The 23,594-nt window shown below is 31.5% G+C and overlaps 1 protein-coding gene across 2 annotated transcripts; it reads right to left on the reverse strand.

Moving 5' to 3' along the window:
- Positions 1–6,369: 6,369 nt before the first annotated feature.
- Positions 6,370–12,763, reverse strand: LOC112275907 (putative phospholipid-transporting ATPase 8). 2 transcript variants are annotated; one of them, XM_024506654.3, is made up of 8 exons: positions 12,121–12,763; positions 11,369–11,703; positions 10,758–11,199; positions 9,005–10,650; positions 8,728–8,839; positions 7,962–8,624; positions 7,660–7,758; positions 6,370–7,493 (listed from the first exon to the last, which is right to left on the reverse strand). In XM_024506654.3, exons 2-8 carry the CDS (start codon positions 11,491–11,493, stop codon positions 6,771–6,773), a joined length of 3,810 nt encoding a protein of 1,269 aa, XP_024362422.1. In that variant the 5' UTR covers positions 11,494–11,703; positions 12,121–12,763; the 3' UTR covers positions 6,370–6,770. The 2 variants fall into 2 exon arrangements, with proteins under 2 accessions (XP_024362422.1, XP_024362425.1); XM_024506657.3 differs by lacking the exon at positions 12,121–12,763 and adding an exon at positions 11,758–11,906 and having other exon boundaries at positions 11,369–11,438.
- Positions 12,764–23,594: the final 10,831 nt, after the last annotated feature.

Below are 23,594 nucleotides of genomic sequence, written 5' to 3' on the forward strand. Positions count from 1 at the left end.
TTTTTTTAATAAACTAGACTTTAAATTACATTCATAATAGTAAATCACATTAAATTTGAGTTGGAGATCATTGAGTTACAAATTTTTGAAGTTGATGCTTCTATGTTGCCAAAGGCAATAAATCCCCTACCACTTGGAAATTCGCCAAAAATCCGTCCAAGCTTCAAATTACTCATAGCTTATATTGTTGAAAAGTTAGTAACTAGAAAAAGATGAGTACCAAATATTGCTCAAAGCATAAGAAATTTGAGTGACTAGAAAGAAAAAAATATTGAGGCGGTGACAAGATGGGAGAAAATTCCTTCAATTAAAAGCCTAGAAATAATTTGGCAAGACTTTGCTTTACAAAAGTGGCCACTTAAGCCCTCTTAACTAGATAGGAGGAGAACCAAAAGTGGCGGTCACATCTCCACCATCCAAATCAAAAAATACCTAACTAAGATCAAAGATCCACAATCACTTTGAATCTAAATCCGATTTTAAATCATAAAAATTAATTAATTTACTAATTTAGTTGTAATTTTCAACTATAATTCTAATTTGAATCAGTCTACTTGGAGATTAGGAAGGATTCTTGCCATCAAAGCCATGATGATCACCATTCTTCAATTTAAATTTCCTTAAACATGAACTCTTAGCAAATCTAAGATCCAATTGCAATTTGGCCTTGGATTAATACACTTGTGATTTTTTCTTTTTTTCCAATTTTTAATTCCAAATAGTGATTAAAATTACTAAAAAAATAAATTCCACTACAAAAATCAGCTTACCTCAATCTTCTAGAAATCATCATTAATTTAACAATCAGATTTTATATTTTTAATCCATTTAAATTATAGCATGAAATTTAAGCTTAAAAAATCTTAAAATTAAATAGGAAGATAGAGCAATTAGAATTAAGGAATTTTCTAACCATAGTCAAACTAAGAATTAGCCTTGGAATTGAAAATTAAGATTGTGAATTAATTCAAGATATAATTTTTAAGACTTAGAAGAAAAATTCTACTAAAATTTTAATTTTAATACTAAAAAAGAATTCATATTAGATAAAAAAAAATCATAGAACTTCTAAACTTAATATTTTTAGAATTTTTAACAATCACTCAATCTAATAATTAAAAATATCTATCTAATTAATAACCTAAAAATATAAAAAAAGTCATAATTAACTAAAAAGGCTAATTTGGATTCATAAGTTAATCATATTAGTATTAAAATTAGTAAAAATATGTTAAAAATCACAAAATTGATTATAACTAACCATTGGAGCTATTAATTGTGCTCATAATAATCAACACACATTTGCAATGGTCTATCTTTTTTCTCCATAAATAAAATTGGAGCTTCTACTTGAGGTTTGAAATAGCATATAAATTTTTCAGCTAAATTCTCTTCAATATACTCTTTGAATTCAACCAACTCATTTTATGATAAATTGTAGAGTGGTCCAAATGATAATTGAGCTCATTCTTGAAGGTTGATTGAGCAGTCATAGGAACAATATTCTAAAAGAGTATCTACATTTTTTTTTTCAAATGTATCTTAAAAATCTTGATATTGGCTAAAAAATTATTTAAAGTCTTTTCATTATTAAAAATATGTGTGGCATAAATTACATAAGGTGATCTTTTTTTTGTAGCATACAAGAAAGTTATTGCATCTACAAATATAAGTTTGATTGTATAAGATTTATGACTTTTTATTTGATTAACTACACTTTTATTTATACTTTTAAAAAAGTCAAGGCTACAAGAAATCTTATATATTTGAAGATTTTACTTTTTTAATTACAATAAATCTAAAATAATTACATTAGAAGGAGATTTAATAATATTAAATACCACAAAGCTAATATGACCATTATTTATTATTTTTAGAAAAAATATTTCATAAATAATATCTCTAGAAGACAATGGACAGCAATTATTCCTCAATATTAATCTCTAAAATACTACTTATCCATCAATTAGTGCAAAAAAATATATTAATTTTTTTTTTTATAAAAAGCTCAAATTATAACTATGTAAATCAAGTGCTTTCAATAAATTTTTGGAATAAAAATGTTTTGAATAAAAAATCAAAGATTTTTTAGAAACTATTGCTATCAACCTTCAAATTATCATATAAATTATATAATCTTTTAATTTCAAGTGAATGTAATAAAAAAATAATCAAAGTCAATATCTTTGGTATAATATAATATCCACATAATTTCATTTATCAACATAATATCACTATTAGCAACATTAATTATTAAATGTAGATAAATTTATAAAAAATAGAATATTATTAATTCATCACCAATTTATATAATCATGATTTATATAAATATTAATTCTACTATATTTCATACACATTAAACTAACATCAAATAAATAAACATACATAAGTATTATATACATACTCACCAAAAATGGAATGAACAATATATCTTCTTCACTCTTTCCATTGTGAAGGACAAATTTTTTCATGCCCTGCAATATATAACACCTATCTTAATGCAATGTCCACTAATATCTACCTTGCTACATACAACATCTTAGCCATCAAATACTAAATAGACAACCCAATATAATAATAAGTACAATCATATACCAATATCTACCATATCCTTAAATAATCAATAAAGAAATTTTCTTCTATTAAAATATTTATGATAAAGCATAGCAGAGTTGAAGTAAGCCTATAGTCATGATAGAAGATAAGGATCAACAATGAAACAAGTTAGTAGTCTTGATAAAAGATGACAATGAATAATGAAATAATAGAGGTGGTATATTATATTTTTAAGAAAAAATCTAGAACTTCAATATCAACAATTTTTTTATTGTAAATTGGTTTGACTTATAATATAATTTTTTTAAAGGGAGAAGGATACTTTTGTGGTTGAATTTCTAACATATACTGCAAGGGGTTGGACTAAATAACTATTTATTACTGTAATAGCTTTTACAAATTTGAGAAAGAAATGTGAGTCTAAGAAATAGATGTTGTAATATACGTATCAAATAGATACAATTCATGCTGGATGTCTTCAAACTCCAAAGTAGCATTTACATTAAGTACATGAAGATTACAGACCTCAAAAATGGTGATATTTTGCATCTTTGAAAAATTTCTAATGGTTTTTTTAAAGATAATCATTATACAATTTTCTATGAAGAAAAGAACTACACTATTATGGAATAATTTATTCACAATTATTATGATAGAACTTAATGGCAAGCAATACTTAAATTGAGCACTAATAAATATGCCAAATCAATTTGGATTATAAAAAATAGATTAAAGTGATAAACTTCAAATTTCTAAGATAAAAACTTTTCCAAAGGAAGAGATTGTACTTATTTGTGGCTTATTATTAGTTGCAAATTTTTCAATTTTTTTCTGCTATGTAATATCAAATCTTCAATTTGTGAAGTTTTATTTTTATATTTGCTTTGGATGATCATATATAGTTGCATATATTACTATTGCTATAAAATAAGTAATAAATTTTATTATATATATCAAATAGATTTAATTCTTGATTTGTGATAGATTTAATTTTAAAAATTATAAAAATATATATATATATTATTTTTGTTAAGTTTTTGAATATATATCACTTATAAATAAAAAAGATTAAAAGAAATAATAATAATAAAATAATATGATATATTACATTATTATAGATGTATGTAAAGATGCTAAGGATCTTTACACATACAACACCTAATTCAATGCAACGCCCATCAACAGTGAGCTTGATACATGTAACATCCATGTCATTAGATTCCAACTACAAAATTGGAAATGAGTAATTTTTTTTTCCAATACCTTTTTAATATCCTTGTTGCAAAAATACCAACACTTTTGCAAGTCTCAATTATTACATCTAAGTTCTATTTTGTAGTATAGTATAATATTCTTTGTTTACAATGGCAATAAATATAGTGGCTTCCTTGATTAACATACAAAATTACTCATCTAGAATAAACCACACCCTACTCTAGAAGAAAGAAATGAAAACAAAAATAGACAAAATCTACGTACAATAAATCCCACTTATAAGCTTTAAGCTTTGAAAAATCGGTCTAATATAGGCTATGATAAAATAAAGCAAATCAAGGCTAAGTACAATATAATGGCATAGAATAAAAAGTACAATACGACTTATAATGGAGAACATAGTATAAGTGTAAGCAATAGACCTTGCACCTGAGTTGCAATCTTACAAGGCAATTATAGTGAGCAAAGAAGCTATTATTAGAAATTTTTGAAAATCCCAACATCTCTGTTTTTGGAGGTGCTAAGGATCCCAACTACTTTGTATTTTCAAAGTCCTTAGAATTTTCTTTCAATAATTAATCAAAATATATATATTTTTAATCTTTATCTTATATCTAAGTTATTTTATATAATAGATATATAGTTTTTGTTATAACAAGATGTTTATAATCAAAATCTTAAGATATATTTTGTAACTATTTAATTACAAATAACAAAAAAAAATTATATTCTTATTTTTTATTATCTTTTTTTAATATTGTATTTAAATTTTTAAAATCAAAAAAAATTTATGAATAAATTTATTAACATTCCATTCTAATAACTAAAATAAATAATCATCTTATTACTTAATTTTTAAAATAATTATAATAAAAATGTCTCATTTTTTAATATAAGCTATTAGGTTTTATTTCTTCATATCATCAATCAAAAGATAAAATAATCTAAAAAGTATTACTATAAGAGCTATTTAAGATATATTCAAGATTAATCTATTAATATATTATTTTTCATATTATAATTTAACATGATCTATTGATATTACAAGAAATATTTTTCATAATTAAATTTTAGTTTATATGTTACTTACATAATAATCAATTATAAGATCATGCATATATTTATCAAAGTCATTAGCAAAATCTTTTAATATAAGACATTATTTTACTTGTTCTATACAAAAATAGAAGATACAAATTTCTACTAATAAAGGTCATGAAGGATATCATGGAAAATCAATGAATTTAAGCTCAATAAGTCAAAATAGACCAAAGTAAAGATTATTGCTTCTCCTTGTAAGGATGTGCAAATGCTTACTAAAGCAAGTGGTATTGTTTAGAGTACAACACCCCTTCCAATGAGAAATTTGTTAAACCTAAGCTTAGTTGGTAAGTCATCAAGGAGAAGTCACCTTTGGCATAAGATGTGATAGATAAAACATAACTAATATTACTTGCAAATAGACAAAGGTAAGAAAGACAAGAACCAATTAGAATCCTTGCTTAATAAAATAACTTATTTGAATTAGCTTGAAACAAAGATTGTAACACAAATTTAATTATCAAAGCTCTAATCAAGAGTTTGCGCTTATCTATGAGCCTTGAGTGAATGCATTATCATAAATTGTTTTGCATTGGATGTAATAAAATTAAATCAAATCTACAAAATTCAATAATTGATGTTCTAATTAAGTCAATAAGTAGACACAAACAAATTAAAGATGCATCTCAAGCGTTTCTCTCATGATTAGATAATATCATTACAATACAATTTAAATAATAAAATATAGAACAATAATGTTCCATAAGATAAAAAAATTATCATTTTTAGTAAAAGAAGTATTTAACTTATTGGTTACCATGCCAATACTAAAGCACATATAAGATAAATTACTTGCATTGGCAAAGAATTATCCAAATACATTTATAATTTTGTTTACAAATTAAAATATTTTTGGTTATTTAAGTATTTTAGAATCTCATTTATATTTCAATTAAATTTTATGATGGTGTTTATATTAAATACATATAATGTTCAATTGTGGCAACTTATAATGGTTAATTTAATTTAATTTAATTTACACACTACCAATTCTAATAAGATTTTATCAACCATTTGTATAAATTTCTTGATACTTCAAAACCTCTGATTGTGTAATTATTGTTCAAAAATCACCATTTAAATAACAACTAACATTAAAATTAACAACACTTTTTTTTGAAGCATTAGAATCTATTAATAATAGTATAAATTTGAACATAAAATAAACTATCAATATATTTTTTTAAATTATATTATTTTAGAAGTAATAAAATAATATATCAATTGTCTTCTAAAAACATGTAATGAACATATCTCAAATAGTATCTATATTCTAAACTTCTCAAATAAAACCATGCTCATATAATTAATCATATAGACAAATATCAAAATAAAACATAACTACAATTAATTAATGGTTGCATGACACAATTTTAATGCAACACATGACTAGAAGCCACAAATTAAAGAGTAATAAATTGACAAAATTTTCACATCATTCTTTTGAATCTTAGAGAATGGCTCCAAAAAGCAATTGTGAACAATATACAAAGTAAGAAAGGTGAATTGGAACCCTAATGCAATGAGCATCAATACTTTGCATTTCAACACAATTTCCATTTGCATATGCTGAATGAATGGAGAGCTCTACATAAATACTTGCTAGCAGGTGGGTACCTCCTTGCATTCACATTACAACTCTAAGAATCAGTAGCGTACACCTTTCATGGATTGATTAGCTTCTGGAATTAATAAGCTTCTGGAATTCAAAGCTTGATCGACTGCCTCTTCATAACTGGCAGGCTTGTGAGGGAAGAACACGAGATCTTGTGCCCCTACAGGCACACTGTAGCTTTACGACTACCTACAGACATCGCTTGGTTGCAAGGGAGTCTCGTGAAAAAAGCAAGACACAGTTGGAACATCGAAAATGGGAATCTACATTATCGTACAAGAGTTCAGGCCTGAGCTGGATGCTCCGTACCTCTGTTAGTGTGCTCTATCACGATCTGGTAATCTGGTGGGTAGTACGCTGTTTTTGCACTCCTGAGCATGAGGTCCGGTAACAAAGCTGCCATCACAACAAGTGGCTGGAGCAACCAATAGGTTGCTGAGGGCGCCAACACCTCTACAAATTCCCGGTACGCGATGGTTGAGTAACCGACTGGCAATGCACCATAAATGATAATGAACAAGTACCAGCTCACTATGCTCGCCCAAATGGCTACGTGATGAATCCAGGTGAAATAGTGGAATGCCGTGTAGATTTGCAAGTTAGGCACCAGCACTAGGACAGTGAACATGGCCGCCCCGAACTCTTGCGCTGCCGCTACTTGGCCGCCGGGCCGGATAGCACTTAACCCTGAGTAGATCAGAAGTGGGAAGAAAAAGATGACTGCAGCAGCATACAGGGAGTTCGCCAGCCACCATATAATTAACCTCTTGTTGAAGAGCTCGCCACGCTGCCCAGATTGGTAGAGCTGTGGGTAGCGGAACGCTTCAACAGGAGTCACGTCCTGGTCGAGGATCCCAATAACGATTATGGGAAGCGCCGTAAAGACTGTGTTGTAAAAAGAAGCGTACCAATCATTGTACAGTGGGTTTCCTGAGAAGTAAGTGAATATGTTGGAGAAGAAGGATATCCAACCCATGATGCAGACTTTGTAGAAGAAGTAGAGAATCTGTACTCACCAACCAGTTGATCAACATCCGGGGAGCAGGTTAAGGAACAGACCAACAAAATATCATCAGCAAGTCCTGTTGAATACTCTTTCGGACACGAGAGGCGGAAATTTTATTCCCAACCCTGACTGTAATACAAGCTGAGGAGCTGAAGAGAGGAAATACCATGAGAGAAACTCGTCGGTAACACCACCTTCCATGTACAAGGAGTAGGCGCTCCAGAAATCGGAATTGCCCGATGGCAAAGTCTGCTGCCATTGCCGCCTGGGCGCCACAAGAAAAAACCATTTCAACATCGGAACACATGGACGATTGTACCAGACTATTGCAATGGAAAAGAACACATCATTCCGAGCCGTATCTAGGGCACTCTGATGAAACGAACTGCAGATCCCAAGGCGATCGGCAGCCAGGATTGAAAAAAGATAATCAAAAAGCGTTTTTTTGCATTGCAGATTGATAATTACCTGAGCCCCTTCGACGCCCAGAATGCCAACGCCAACATTAGCAGCTTGAATCATTCCCACATCGTTTGCACCATCTCCAATAGCCAAGCACAGCCGGTGTTGACCCAGCCCCTTCCTCACAAGAGTAGTTACCTGAGCTTTTTGGCGAGGTGAAACTCTACAACAAAGCACTGAAGAGCAATTGATGCAGACTTTCAAAAAGAGCTCTTGAAGCTCTTCTTCGGCAAGAATAAATGTGAGAGATTGCCCATCTATAACAAGCGCATAATCAATCGGCTCCGCAGGACGCGCTCGTCGAGAACGTGTAACCACATTCTCTTTACTGTAAGCCCTCTCCCTTTGATCCAGCCCTTCACCATTGACACCCACTTCTTGACCATCTACCAAGGGTAACATTTCAAAAACTTTCTGTCCGGCGCTTGGATGACGCGAGTGCCGGGCACTAGGCGTGCTTAGATTGCGTGCAAGAGTTGCGCTGCTATTGCTCAGATTTCGTGCCAAAGTGGCACTGTTCTTACTGAGACTGCGGGAAAGGGCACTTTGCAGGCTTTCAGAGAAGCTGGTATTTCTCTCGCTGGTACTTGTTCCTCGAGGATTGGCGTGCCCTCCTAAGACCAGTTCCAAGGCATCTGAAAGCTTCTTCGCTACGAACTCTTTTTGTTTCTGAAGTAAGAAGAGACGCACTTCCTCAGCATTTCAATCATGACACGAATTAAGATGCACACAAACTAATAACAATTCGGCTCAAGATGAGTATGGTATATACCTCAAATTTTTTACCGCGCGACCAATTCTCTCTCTCCGCTTTTTCGTCAATTGCTCGAGCTCCCGCACTCTCCAGACTCACAATTAGATTGTCCATCCCTTGTCTAAGTAGACTGCAACCCATATCAAAACCCATAAAAAGATGAGAAAGAAAGTCCAATTTAATAATCGACAGCACAAAAAACAAACAAACAAACGAACGAACAAACAAAAAACTTTTGAAGCAACTAATCTTCCAAAAGTGGGTCCATCGCGAAATAAGAAAAGGATAGGCAGACCTGCAAGCATAGCCAATGTTGATAGCAGTTTCAACCTTGTCGCCGGTCAAGACCCAAATGTTGATGCCTGCGCGAGCAAGACGATCAACAGCCTCTGGAACCCCTACCTGCAATTTATCCTCTACTCCAGTGCCGCCAACAACAGTAAGACCCTGTTCAATCTCCTCTGCCAACTCTTCTGTGCGTGATTCTCTTTCTTTCCCTATTAATGATCTAGCCTCTGCGAAATTTTTCTGCCAGCTCTCATACTCGTCTTCGTCCAGTTCTTTGTAAGCCACAACAAGGGTACGCAGGCCAACTTCTCCGAATTGCTTCAAATGTCTAGTCGTCTCTCTGATAGGGCCACCATTCTTTCGACCGACACGCTGGAAAATTACGGAATCAGCTCCTTTCGAGAGTAGCAGCAAACGTCCGTCAGGAAAGCGGACGATGACGGACATTCGTTTTCGCAGGCTGCTAAACTCTAAAACATTCAGGAGCTGGTATACTTGATCCTTTGGTGGGTCACTCGATCTCAGAGTTTCTCTAATATGTAAAGTTGTGGGTGTCCTCTTGTAGAAGTAGAATCCAAATTGCTTCGCAGCTACAACAAGAGCAGCCTCGTCCGGTGACTCGGCCCTGTACCGCATTCCATCAGGGTCCTCGGGAGTACCTTCCGGGATGGCAGTGTGGCAGAGTGCAAGGATTTCGAAGAAAAACCTAATCCCTTCAGAGTTTCTTTCGTCAAGCCATTTGCACCCGAGAAGACGTTCATCGTAAAAATTGAATCCCTTCTGCTTGTAAGGGTTGTTATCAGGTCCCGTCTCTAAATTCGACTCGTCTACGTTCTCGTGCTTCGGATCACGTGGAGAAGGGCCCATAGGCATGCCCAATTTCACTGCTGCTCTCTCAACCTCTGTTGATCCTTTACCGTACGAAACCCCTTGAATTGTGCACCGGAAGAAATCCATCTGATTACTAGTCAGTGTGCCTGTTTTGTCGGAGAATATCGTATCAACTTGACCTAATTCTTCATTCAAACCTGGCGACTTCACCCTAGCACGTTTGTCTGTGGCAGGATCGTACATGTGCATATCGTGCACCATGAAAAGGGCTTGAGCGACTCGAACAATCTCTAATGAAACGTAGAGAGCAATGGGAATCAAGTACCCATAAAGCACGAGGCCACTGAAAAATCCCACAATGCCAGCAACAGCAGCATTGTTAGGATTATAATAAGGATTATCCTCCGTGGGCCGCATATACCACAGGTTGGTACCCTCCGCCTTGGTGCGGAGAGCCAGAACCAGAGCGGTCAAAGTGGCCATGGCGAGCAAGACCAAAAACATGAGCCAGATTACTTTGTCTAACGACCGGTCCACCCGACTGCGCTTCGTAGGAGGAGGGGTGGCATTCTGCATCGACTTGGTGTCGTGGCCGGTGTACACAACCACGCCCAGTATGGTTCCCGTGTTCTGAAGGCTGGAGTCTCGGAGTAGCAGCTGAGGAGGTCCCACAGGGGGCTCAGTTTCATCAATCTTGAGCCGACCTGAAAATGTGTACAAAGAGGCATTGGGGGCTTCGCACAGCAACTCCGCCTTGAAGCCCCGCAATTTGTTTTCGTCCTTACCATCTATTCCCCAGGTGACCTCCAACGCTTGTCGAACCTGCACATCAACCGAGCAACCAGATCATGAGCGCATTAACTTTGCTTGAACAGCTCAGATACAAGCACAAAACTGAAGAGAACTGGCACTCTTGTACTAAACCTCACCTTCAGATTGGTTTCGCCGTCCAGGTTCATCGTCTCGACGTAGCACATGCCATCGGTTCCAGTCGACGAGATCAGCAGCAAGTCAGACGGAAAGTAGTCGCCATCTCTTACCCTAACAAGATCTCCAACGCGTAAGTCCCGCCATTTCTTCTCTACAAAGTGTCCGCTACCGTCGTGTACATCGATTGCTCTGTTGTTAAGTTCCTTGTCACCCCTGCCTCGCCGCGCATCCTCCCACGCTTCGCGAAGTAGGCCCAAGACGAGCACGAAGATAAGAGGCAGCCACACACTGACGGGGCTGTAGGGCGCGAATGGCGCTAGGGAGAGCCCGGCCATTGCCGTGAAATACCAATAAGCTGCTCTTCGGTACTGAACAAACAACGCCAGTGGTACGAAGTTCCACCACGTGTATTTTCTGGTCGACGTTTTGTTCCCTGGGTAGCTGCCCTCATCAAAACCATCGAAACACAAGATCAACAGCACGTTCGATCTTTTGAAGATTCATGTTCTACGACGTCACTGCTCAATTTTCAATGTTGATTATTCAATATAAAGGACGCAGCCACTACATGCTGTTGGTGGGGGCTAGAAGAAAAAGGAGTAACGCTCACCTGAATAAGGCACCATGATCAGGTCGATTACAATGAACTGTGCGAGAATCCTCCTCAGCACCACCACCACCTGCATCTGAATTAGATCGTTTTTTCCTTTTCCAGAATTTCATGATGCCGGCCATGATGAAAACCTCTAATTCCCTCCCTTGTCAACTTCTAAGCCCAATCTCCTTCGTCGTTGTCATTCCTGATGAGCCCATTCTACGGCTCCAGGAACGTGCAATCCTCGTACATTTGCTCAACGGGTCCTCAGTGCCTGCCCGATGTCTTCCGACACCAAAGTATAGAATACAGCATCGGCTCCGCCTAAACCCCTCTACTAATCTACAATTCTGCAGGACAAATACAGAAAATCACAGCTTTCAAATAACTATCCAAATCCTTACTCGTTATGAGCAGCACCATGCTTGCGTTTGCAGATGGAGACGAGTTGCGGAACAGCCACAAAATCGTATACTCCGAACCTCAACGCCCAACACAAAGAAACCTCCGAAGCATTGCAAAGGATTAAGAACGATGATTTCCAACATTACAAGCAGACACTCTCGCTACGCAACGCGTCGACACGTTCACCAAGGGGCAACGCCGCTCTCTCTGGGAAATCCTCAAAAGCTAAGGGATTTACAAGTCAGTCTGCCCCAAAAAACGAAAAACGAAAAGGACAAAGAAAATATATATATATATATATATATATAACTCAGAGAGGAAACCAAACAATGACGTTCTAGCTCAGGGTTGACGTAACACACCGCTCCGACTCAAGTCCGCTACTCCCCTCCACGACGACAACCAGGCCTTTCCAGGCATACGGAATCGACAAGGCTCACGCACCTGCCTCCACCAGCAGCAACCCCAACCACTTCCCCGTTGCAGCAGCAGCAGTAAGAGAAGCAGCTGGTTTTCTCGCCTCGGAAGCCACCTACACCGAAGCTTCAGTGAAAAGACTCGTTTGTTGCTTGGCGCCGTAGACACACCCCATCTGGCAGGCGTGAAGCAGCGCAATGATGATGCCTGGGCACTTCGATTCCACCACGTGGAACTGCAATCGTTTCCCCCTTGGAAAGAAAAATATAGCCCCAACCCAGCTCTCTCTCTCGGCAGGAAGACAAAAAGCTTGACTCGACCGTCAACCGATTACACCCTCAGCGACTTGGGAATCTAGATCTACCAGCGTCATGTCGCGTCACCACCATCGAAGGGCCGACAAGTATTCGCGCAAGAGTGGCATCGGAGGGTAGAGAAAGGAGCGCACCTATTACACCCAGTGGCCCTCCCACCCTCCTCGCTCTTTGTAATCGAAGCTTCGGGAAAAACCCAGGTGGTGCTGGTGTCCAACGCCGGACCACCTTGCAGTGTGCCCTGCGCCTCTCTCTCCCTTCTGTCTGTCTCTGCCTAGGCGCCCCACAAACAACGCGGGCCCCTCCTCCTTGGGGCACTTTGGCCTCCACAGGGGAGTGAGTAGCAGCACCAGGGCTCAGTGGCAGCCAGCAGTGCAATCAAGAGCCCTTCCCCGTCCCAGCTCGGGCACCCTCCTCGCGCAGAAGGACTCCCTCCCTCCGAGTAGTTAGTTCCTTTTAAGCCCGACACAACTCCACTTACTTTCTTATTGGGTCTAGGAAGATGTCTTTGGCTTGTGTGCCTTGGTGTGGGTCTCGATGATTTTGGCACTGCCTGGGTGTACTAAAGTCCCTTTCACCTGCTCTTTCACTTTCCCCCTTGAGAGCAGCAGCGCAAGAGAAAAGGGGGAAGGGGGCCGGGGGGAGCTGCGACGACGGCACACATTGGCTTATACTGGGGCACTGGCATGATCGCACGGACGCACGCCGCGCCATGCCCCACCTCCTCATCCTCTTGGTCTTGGCCCCCCTCCTCACAATCAATCCAGATTGAGGTGGCAGGGAGGGAGTGGGGTTGGGGTTGGGGTCTCCATTCTGCAATCTATATATGTATATATATGTATATATATACATGCTTTTTTTTTCTTTTTGAGAGGGAGCTTCTTTTGTCTTGTTTGTCGTTTGTCTTCCTTCCTTCCCGCCTGCCTGGGCATTCATCGCCATTGCGCTGGCGCTGGTGAGCTGTTGGCTCTGGGTGTGGGTGAAGAAGGAGTCGTGTCCCCCTCGCACCCTCTTTTTCTTTATATAGTATTTGCCTTTCACTGGCTGTGGCTTACCACTCACTCCCAACAATCGGACTCCACTAAGAGACTACTCCTCTCGGATGCGATGGGTGTTCCGTTGGAAGTTGTCAGCGTGTGTGCATTCGAATCTCCACCTGTTCTGTTGGTCCTCTGGTGATGCGCTTTGCCTCTCTCTCTCACACACACTCTCACTGATTCTCAGCGCCGGCATTTGAACTTTCTTGTGAAAGCACGGCAAATGGCAGTAATCTTGGCAATTGAGTTATAGTACTACTCAATGGAATCCAAGTTGATAAGATAGGATAAGACTAAAATATTAATGTAACTACAATGAAGTGAAAATTAATCTTACAGGGTGGTCAAGAGCCAATTACATACATACATACATACATACATACAGACCTATTCCAGAGTGAGTGAGAGGTTCATGTGATATGCAGACGATGTGGTGGTTCACAACCACGTAGTCAATGTGTGGATTATCGATACCATCTTCGTACAAATTTCTGTTTCATTACTGAAACACTTGAGTCATGTTTCAGTAAAAATAAAATAAAATAATGAAAATAAACTGGGATTGTCACGAAATGAAAAAAAAAAAAAAAAAAAAAATGTATATTATTCAAAATATCTAAAATCATTTGTGTAAGCATGTATAGTTTTGAATCACTTTTTAAAGTAAATGTAACAAGAGTTTATTAACAATTTAAACCAAATTAAAATAAAATATGCTTGACTAAAGATTGTCATGAAGCCAAAGGAAGATGAAAAGAATATATATATATATATATATATATATATATACACACACACACAAATTCACTTGTTGTTAAACATGTTTGAAATATGATTAAACTAAAATATTCTCAAAATCTAATATTAGATGAGGATTATTTCATTGTGCAAAAATATTTTGATTGATTTTTTTCACAAAATGTATTGAGATTATTAAAATTTTAAATTTAGCATTTTAATATTAATAAAATAAAATAAAATAAAAGTAATTTTAATATTACAAGATGTATTACAAGGAAGATATACAAAAAATGAGTAAACATGCACAAAGAAGATCAAAATTAGATTGATTTTTTGATTTTTGATTTTCTTATTCTACCATTTCTAAAACATTTTTATTTTACAGCATGTACAATACAAATGGCTAATATTGATATTATTTCATGTATAATTATTATTGTCTTGTTCAATGCTTTAAGATCTTCATCTTTACAGAAATTTTTGTTTTAAAATAAATAAATAATGAATAAATAAATAATTTAGTAGCTTCTATTTCCATCTGAATAAAGCCAAAGATACTATTCAACATTGAACTTTATTAGTACTACTCAATAATGATGTACATACATACATGCATATTTCGTATTATTAGCATCATTTCTTATTAAGAAATTGTATCGTGTAAGTACAACTAAATAATTTGTTTTGAACAAAAATACATCTATAATTGGATGTATTATTAAAATTAACATTTAAATACTAATAATAACAACAACAGCAGCAATTGTTAAAAAAATGAAAAACAGTTAAGTATTTAATAAAAAATGCAGTTTTAATAAATTATTGCTTTGCAATTCAAAGAATTTTATACTACAAAACAATTGCAATGATGATATTCTTTGATATTTTCTATAATATAAAAATAAGATAAAATAAATGATCAGGCACTTATTTACAAGATAAATTTTGATTAGGAAGACAATAAAGACTTAAAAAATAATACTAAAACTTGTAGAACTAGAGTAGACTGAGTGTTTTTGGGAAACATGTTGTATAAACCCAATCTACAATCTTGGAGGAATTTTTAATCGTAGAAAAATGTGTAGAAAAATTTATAAATTTTCAAGAGAAATATTAAATAAAGACAATCATTTTTTTAAACTATTTTTTTCAGAAGAATCAAATATTGTGAGATATGTAATTTCCTTACCATTTATTGAAATGAAATAAGGGAGAAACGTTTTTGGAATTCATGGAATGTTTAAATATCTGTAAAGTATCCTCTTGGGTCAAAAATATTGTGTCCAGAAAAAAAACATTCTGGAAGAATTTCAAAAGAACTTCTTAGACAGAGTAGGTGGTCAAATATATATATATATATATATATATCGTATGTGTGTTTGATGGAAAGCACAACATAAAGATAAAAGAATAATTTTATATTTTCAGTTCTACAAAAAGTGATGTAGCAAGACATTTTACTTTTCCATGATTTGGCCTACTTCTATTGTGAATTTAAGAAATATCTCTAAAAATAATTATTTTGTTAAAATATACATATATTTAATTTGATAAAATTTTTATTTAATTTTTTATTTTTTATTTAGATATTTACAACAAGATATTTTTTATGTATTATTATTAATAAACTAAATATAAAAATAAGGTCTAATATGTATATCATTAAATAAAAGTATCAAAATTATTTATAATAAAAATAAATATGATTAAATTTTTTATAATTAATATCATGGACATACATATTTATATAAATTAAAAGAATTAAATAGAAGTAAGTAGAAGTAAGTAAAAGTAAGTAAATTTGATATTATCTTATAAAAAAGCTTCTTAGAAGCTTTATAGATTTAGATTTGACTTTATATGTATTTGTAGGTGATTAATAAGTTAAAAGCTTGGCTATCAAATTCGCTATTTGTTGCATATGTTGATAATTTGCAATACAAGTTGGCTATATAATGGACATATAGGGATCTTGGTATGAAAATTAGACATATGTCTTGCAAGTTGGACATGTATTGAAGGTCCTATAGAACATTATTATGTACTTCATAGTTAGATAATACATATGGAGGCAAGAATGATACCTTCTTTTCTCTTATCAATACATTTTTATTTGTTAAACTTGTTTAAAGAGTCTCTAATCTTTTTGCCTTTAGCAATAGCTATTCTAATTATGATATTATATTATTTTTAAATAAATATCTATTTTTCTTTAATAACAAAAGAATATATTTAATTTTTAGTTGTTTGTGGTTTATATTCTTGATAGTTTGACAAAGGTCATAATTTATTATTCTTATTTTTTTTAGAAGTAAATATTAAGGATATGAATCTTAAAGAATTAAAAGATCAAGACATTTTTGTGTCACTCAAAAAGACTAAATAATCATTCAAAGATGACATCGTATTAAATTTAAATAGGTATTTCCAAAGACAAAAAGATTAAAAAGTTTTGAAACAAGACTAAGAACTAAAAAGGCTTTAATAAGATTGAAGAAAGATTCATTCTTGCCTCATATATATTATCTAACTAGGAGCAATATGGTGATGTTCTATAGGACCTCTAATATATGTTGACTTTGTAAGACATTTATCTTAACTTGTAGACAAGTTTTTTGTATATGCACCATGTAGTTAGCTTGTTGCACAAGTTATCAAGACGTGCAATACATTGTTAATTTATTGACCAAATTTCTAACCTACCAATCAACTGCAAACACATGTAAAATCAAAATTATTTTTTTATAAACATACATATTTATTCTAATAATTACTTATAAGATTAATTAGAAGTAAATAAAAATAGATTAAATTTATAATATCTTTTAAAAAAGATTTTTAGAAGCTTCATAGATGCTACTTTGACTTTACATGTGTTTGTAATTGATTGGTAGACTAGAAACTTGGTCAACAAGTTAACTACATGACGCACATGTAAATAATTTGTAGAACAAGTTAGTTATGTAGGATATATATAAATAACTTATCTTGCAAGTTAAGTCATGTATCTAGCAAAGTCAAAACATGTTAAGATCGTGTAGAATATTGCCATGTAGCTCTTAGTTAGAGAGTGTATATAGAAGCAATAGTGAAGCCTTCTTCACTCTTGTCAACATCTTTTTAGTCCTTAGTCTTGTTTCAAGACTTTTAAAATTTTTTGTCTTTAGCAATAGCGATTCTAATTTAATATTATAACATTTAAAAGTAATTTTTTAATTTTTTTGAGTGACACAAGAGTATATTGAGGATTTTTTTTTAAGATTTATGTTTTTAACACTATATCTATGAAGCTTCTAAGAAAATATTTTAAAAGATATTATAAAATTAATTTTATTTTTACCTACTTCTATTTAATCATTTAAATAATTATTAGATTAAATATATATATATCTATGGCATTATCCTTCCTTGTAGAGACAAATTCTACAAGAAGTGGTCATCATCTTTCATGGATCTTTATTTTTGTTATCTTAGTTTTGATAGATGTCATTAATAAAAAGTCTTGTCTTTCTTGGCTGTATTTGCAAGATTCTTTGTTAGCTCCCATGTACATTCACTAATACCATATCTATGCCATTGAACAAGATATTCCAACTTATTTTAATGTAACTTTAAATTTAAAACTTCTTCTATTTCAAACTTTTGATTATTATCCACTTCTATAAGAAAAGATGGCATTTGTCTTCTTCTCAAGATGTTCACTATCTTATGTAGCTCAAGAAGAGACACATGAAATACAAGATAGATTTTCATAGATTTTGGTAGATATAATGGATAATCAACATAATTGATTTGTTTACAAATAAAAAATGGTCCAAGCCTATGGTAATCTAACTTGTTACAAGAGTGACTACTCTTGATATTGTCACAAAATAATCATATATTATTGCTAATATAAAATCGAAGTTATTACTTGTAATAGGCAATTGCTTTGGTCTTTTATCATTCTTGAGTTTTTTTTTTATTTTATTTTTTAATTGTATCTTCATTGTTGTATGTAACTCAAATAAATAATTTGTCAAATCTTCTACTATAAGATTATCACCTTTTAACAAGTCAAAACATCAAGATATGAATGATAATTATAATTAATTAAAAAAAATATATTTTTTGCATAAAAAAATATATTATATTATTATAAGTAAAATCTACTAATAGCAAAAGAATTATCTAATCATCTTGTTGATAGTTGATAATACATCTAAAATATTTCTCAAAATTTTGATTTACATGCTTTATTTTTCAATTGATTTGAGGATAAAAAGCCAAAGAGAGCTTTATATCTATCTTTAGAATCTTAAAAAGGTTTTTTAAAAATATAGACACAAATTAAGTCTCCATATTTAATATAATATCTTTGGACAATCTATAATAGTGATAGATATTGTAAAAAAAGAACTCATCTATTTCTTCACACATGATAGATTTCGTATATAGTACAAAATATGCGATTTTAATAAAAAAATCTACTATCATGAATATAGAATCATACGAATTTAATGCTAGAAGATTTATGATAAAATCCATAGAAAAAAAAACCATGGTTGTTTTGAAATAGATAATAGCTGAAGAAGTCCATAAGATCAATAATAAGGAGTTTTTTCATTTTTATTTTTATTTTGAACAAATGTCACATGATTATACAAAGTCTTTAACTACCTTCTACATTTGAGGCCACCAAAAATCTCTTAATATTAATTCCAAAATCTTATTTTATCCAAAATATCCGATTGCAAGAAAGTTGTGATGATCTTAAAAAACATGTAATTGTGCACTGTCTTTGAAAATATTAATTCCCCTCAAAATAGAGAATTTTTTTTCTTGAATTCAAACTTAAAAGTATCGTGAGACTTAGAAGAATTGTTCTTAATATTGTGAATATGAAGACCATAAGACATACTTAATTGGATTTTCTTGAAAAATATTAAGTCAACAATCAATGTTTATTTCATTGCTTGAAGATAAAAATACTTTAGCTTTAAGAGAATTATTTTTTATTGATAAAAAACTGTATTTCCTTCTTTTGGTACAAAATAAGAATATTTTAAAAAATACATTTAACAAATCTTGTTGTTTTTTAAATCAATAAGTGACCTTAAAATCAAATCTTAATAATGACATGCTCTAATGGATTTGGTGATGATTTAAAATATACATTGATATAAAATATTTAAAAATCTTATGATTCATATATACAATGATTGAATTAGAATTTCTTTCTAGATAATGATGTAATTTTTGAAATGAATCTATAATTACAAGAAGTTTTTTATTGTGGATCTTGTAATTAATCTTGATTGTTGAAAATTTCTTAGAATGAAAAGATACTAAGTGGAGCTTCTCATCTACTCTAATTTTTTACAAAACAATGCTCATAGCAAAGTCTAATGCATTTTTTTTTATAAAGAACACCTTCAAAAAAATGACATGATATAAGTTTTGTACAAAAATAAATATAGTCTTCAACGCTTTAAAAGATGTTTGAGCTTCTTTACTCCATTCAAGTTTGTCTTTATATGTTAAGTATATATGAGGAGCTACAAGTTACAAAAAAATTCTTGATAAAGATCTAATAATAATTGGCAAATTCTAAAAAATAATTACATATTTTTAATCATTTTTAAGATCTTTCAATTCATAATAGTCTAAAATTTTTTAGGATCTATCATAAGACCATTTTTTGAGATGATGTATTCTAAGAAGTCAACTTGAATAGTTTAAGATACACACTTTTTTTTTTTTATCTTGGCTTATAATCCTACAAATTTTAGTTTTTTTAACATATAACAAATTTGAAGTTCATACTCTTCTGTGTTCTTAAAGTAAATTAAGTTTTCATTTAAATAATAAATAAAAAACCATCCAAAAATTCATATAAGATATTATTTATTAGATGTTGAAAAGTATTTGGTGCATTTATGAGTCCAAAAGGCATGACATTATATTCAAAATATCAATATCTGGTTTCAAATATAATTTTTTATATATTACATTTTTTTAATGCATATCAAATTATATTCTTCTTATAGACCTATTTTTATATAGATCTTTGCTTGAATCAATAGATCAAAAAGTCCTAAAATTAAAGATAGGAGATATCTATTTTTATATAGATCTTTTATTAAATCAATAGATCAAAAAGTCCTAAAATTAAAGATAGGAGATACCTATTTTTAATGATGATCTTATAAAGTCCTCAATAGTCTATAGGTTTAATAAGAAAATTTAAGGTTATAAAAAATCCAATCTATCTAAAGATTATACTTTAATAACTATGATAATTCTAAAATAATTGGATTCAAGGGAGATCTTATCATATTCAATATTACTACACTATTATGATCTTTAATTGCTACATCTAAAAAAATAATCTTATAAATACCATCTTCAAAAGACAACAAAAGACCATCTATGATTTCTACAAATATGGATTTAATTTTCTTCACTAATGGTATTTCTTGTTTTTTGACAAAGTCTTCATTTATAAAAATAAGTTGATGTCCTTGAATCTAATGAAAAAAAAAGACTTTATGATTTTTAGATTCTAAATACATATCTATTATGAAATAAGGTAAAGAATCTAAGAAAAGAAATGAATCTTTAATAGATGTTGTATATGATTCTAGCCGCATAGCCTCTATTACACCTCGAGAAATTTGTTTTTCAAGACATTGTCTTCTTTGGCAATTGTGCTCCTCATTTTGTAATTGCATTGCTTTTTTGGACAATATTGAATAGTGTTTTTAGCTTCTCCATAATATAAGCAAAAACCTTCTCGACAACATTAAATTTCTTCTTACTTAGTAAGAGATTTAAAGCGTATTATATCAATTTGCATTAATTCATACTTTGATGAATAAGTTTTTGAAAGCTTAGAAGCCATTGTCATTACTTGACTTATTCTTCTCCAACCAAATCTTTATTCTTGATGCCTTTCAAATAGTTAATTATTACATGCAATGGCTTAAGTAATAAATTATTTCAAAGAATTTGCTTTTGATATTGTTAATAATAAATCATTGATGTTATTCTTTAATCCATATTGAAATTGTTTGATATAGGCTTTGTCATTCCAATCCATGTCACAAGTAAGGTTTTGGTATTCAATAATATATATGGTGGTTGATTGTGTTCTTTATCATAAAAATAAGAGCTTAGTCTTTGCTACTCTTTTTTGATCATTTTTTCCAAATATAGCCATAAATACTTTTAAGAATAAATTAAAATCATAAAAGAGTTGTGAATTATTTTTCATTAAAAATACAAACAAAGTAAGAATACTTCCAAATATATATATATATATATATATATATATAGATGAATCCAACTTAAGTAAATCTATCGGGGTATTAAAAAAGATGCAAGCTTCCATAGAACTTAATTTATTGAAAAAATTCTCAAAATTTTGATCTTATTCTATCAAATTTCTTGAGTATACTAATCCTTGCCTCCTTTATGTTTGTAGAAGAAAATTTTTGTTAATTTGGTTATGAAGCTGATTTACTTGCTTCTTTCAACTACACAATTTTTTAGCATTATTATATGGTAACATGATTTTATATTAAATTATGAAAATATAGATATTATTACAGAAGAATCAAGTAAAAAGAGATAATAAAAAAAAATTGATAGAAAGGTAATAAAAGATTTAATATTAATATTACTTTTTGTAAAAGATACTTCTATTTTCTTTGTAAGGGCATAAATAACCAAATCAAAGCAAATGAGATAAGAAATTAATGTAAGCATATTTAATATAGGATTAATAATAGATTAAAGCAAAAATTACCTCAAATTATTAAAAATTGATATTCAAAGAGGACTTATTGTCAACTTAGATCAAAATCAGATCTCAAGGTATAAAATCAGACACCTATAATGACTTTGGGATTTTTTTTGCAAATTAGATAATAATATTAGAAAAAATATTCTATATGATTTTTTAAAGCATTAATTTTGAGTGATTTGAGTTTGTAATGACTTTATAAGAACTTTATAAAATCATGGTTGTTTTAGGTAACTTTGAGTTTTATGAAATAAAATAGGGTTTATAATTTGGACAATTTTGTGAATTTTGTAGTAGATCTAAAGGTGAAATTTTGTAAAATTATGAATATGATTGTGTTAAATATATTTTATGAATTTAAGCTTAATTGGATAGTTGGATTGAATTTTTTTGAAATTTAAGTGGATCAAGATCTCAAAAATTGGATTTTTGGGCATAATAAGGTTATCTAAGATTTGCAATAATTTTCCAATTAGATTGAAGTGATTTTTATTAGAGTTGATAGTTGACTTGACTTCCAATATTTAAGAAAAATTTGAAAGAAAATTAATATTTTAATAAGAACTATTGCTATTAGAAGACCAACATTAAGATCAAAGTTAGAAGCCAATCAACATGTGTGTAAATTATGACGTTTTTTTTTTGTTTCTTAGGTGCCCACCACATTCTCAAGCAAGACTTCATGTAATATAACATAAGTGGTAAACTTAACATATAAGCTTGAGATAGAAGATCTTGAAGTTTGTACATTTTTATTTTTATTTTTATTTAATGAAGAATGAGAATAAGGGTTTTGAAGGAGCTATAGGAGGAGCTTCAAGTAGAACTTGAAGTAGAGCTTCTTGTGGAGTTTCAACTAAATGAAAAAGTATGTATATTGATCTAACCATTATAAGCATGTTTTAAGCTTTTTATATTGTCTATGCAATAAAAACAAAGTAATGATGGCAAAGAAGCATTGGCAACCAAAGCATTACAAGCAGTGATTAATAAAGTTGACCAATTTGAGTGAAGCAACATCTCAAAATATCTAAGATGTTATGTACAAGAAATAGAATTAAATTGAATTTTTGAAAAGAAGACGATTGAGCTATTTGAAATTGCTCATATAATATATTCTCATATCTTTGATACTATGGCAATCAAAGATATGAGAATATATTATATCAATTATAAAGTATTATAGAATTTTATAGGAGATATTTTTTTTTACATTAAAAGATGAATATTTCTTAAAAGACATTGATTGTGTTATTAAAAAAATAATTCTAAAATAGATTGAATGGCCTATCAAGAATTTATTAGCAACAAAACTATTAAGAAAGTTCAAAAGATAATATTTTTAATTATTAAGATAAAAAATTAGTATTTTAGCTAAATAAGGTTGAATTATTTTTTCAATTAACCAATAGAAAATTATAAGAAAAATTGAAATTACTTCTTAAAAAAAAAAAAGAAAAAAAAAGAAAGATGAAAGATTGACTAAAAAGTACAAAAATATTAAAGACATTGTGGATTTTCTTGTAAAATGAGAGAAGAAA

Source organism: Physcomitrium patens, chromosome 23 (assembly GCF_059467195.1).
Source record: "Physcomitrium patens ecotype Gransden chromosome 23, ASM5946719v1, whole genome shotgun sequence".
NCBI lineage: Eukaryota > Viridiplantae > Streptophyta > Bryopsida > Funariales > Funariaceae > Physcomitrium > Physcomitrium patens.

What these genes read in the sequence shown, in the direction of transcription:
- LOC112275907 (XM_024506654.3), bottom strand. Translation starts at nt 11,493, where the DNA reads ATGGCCGGCATCATGAAATTCTGGAAAAGGAAAAAACGATCTAATTCA. An exon ending in AACATTGGCTATGCTTGCAG is followed by an intron (nt 8,840 to 9,004) that starts GTCTGCCTATCC and finishes TATGGGTTGCAG; the next exon opens with TCTACTTAGACAAGGGATGG. An exon ending in TGGGCGTCGAAGGGGCTCAG is followed by an intron (nt 7,759 to 7,961) that starts GTAATTATCAAT and finishes TGTGGCGCCCAG; the next exon opens with GCGGCAATGGCAGCAGACTT.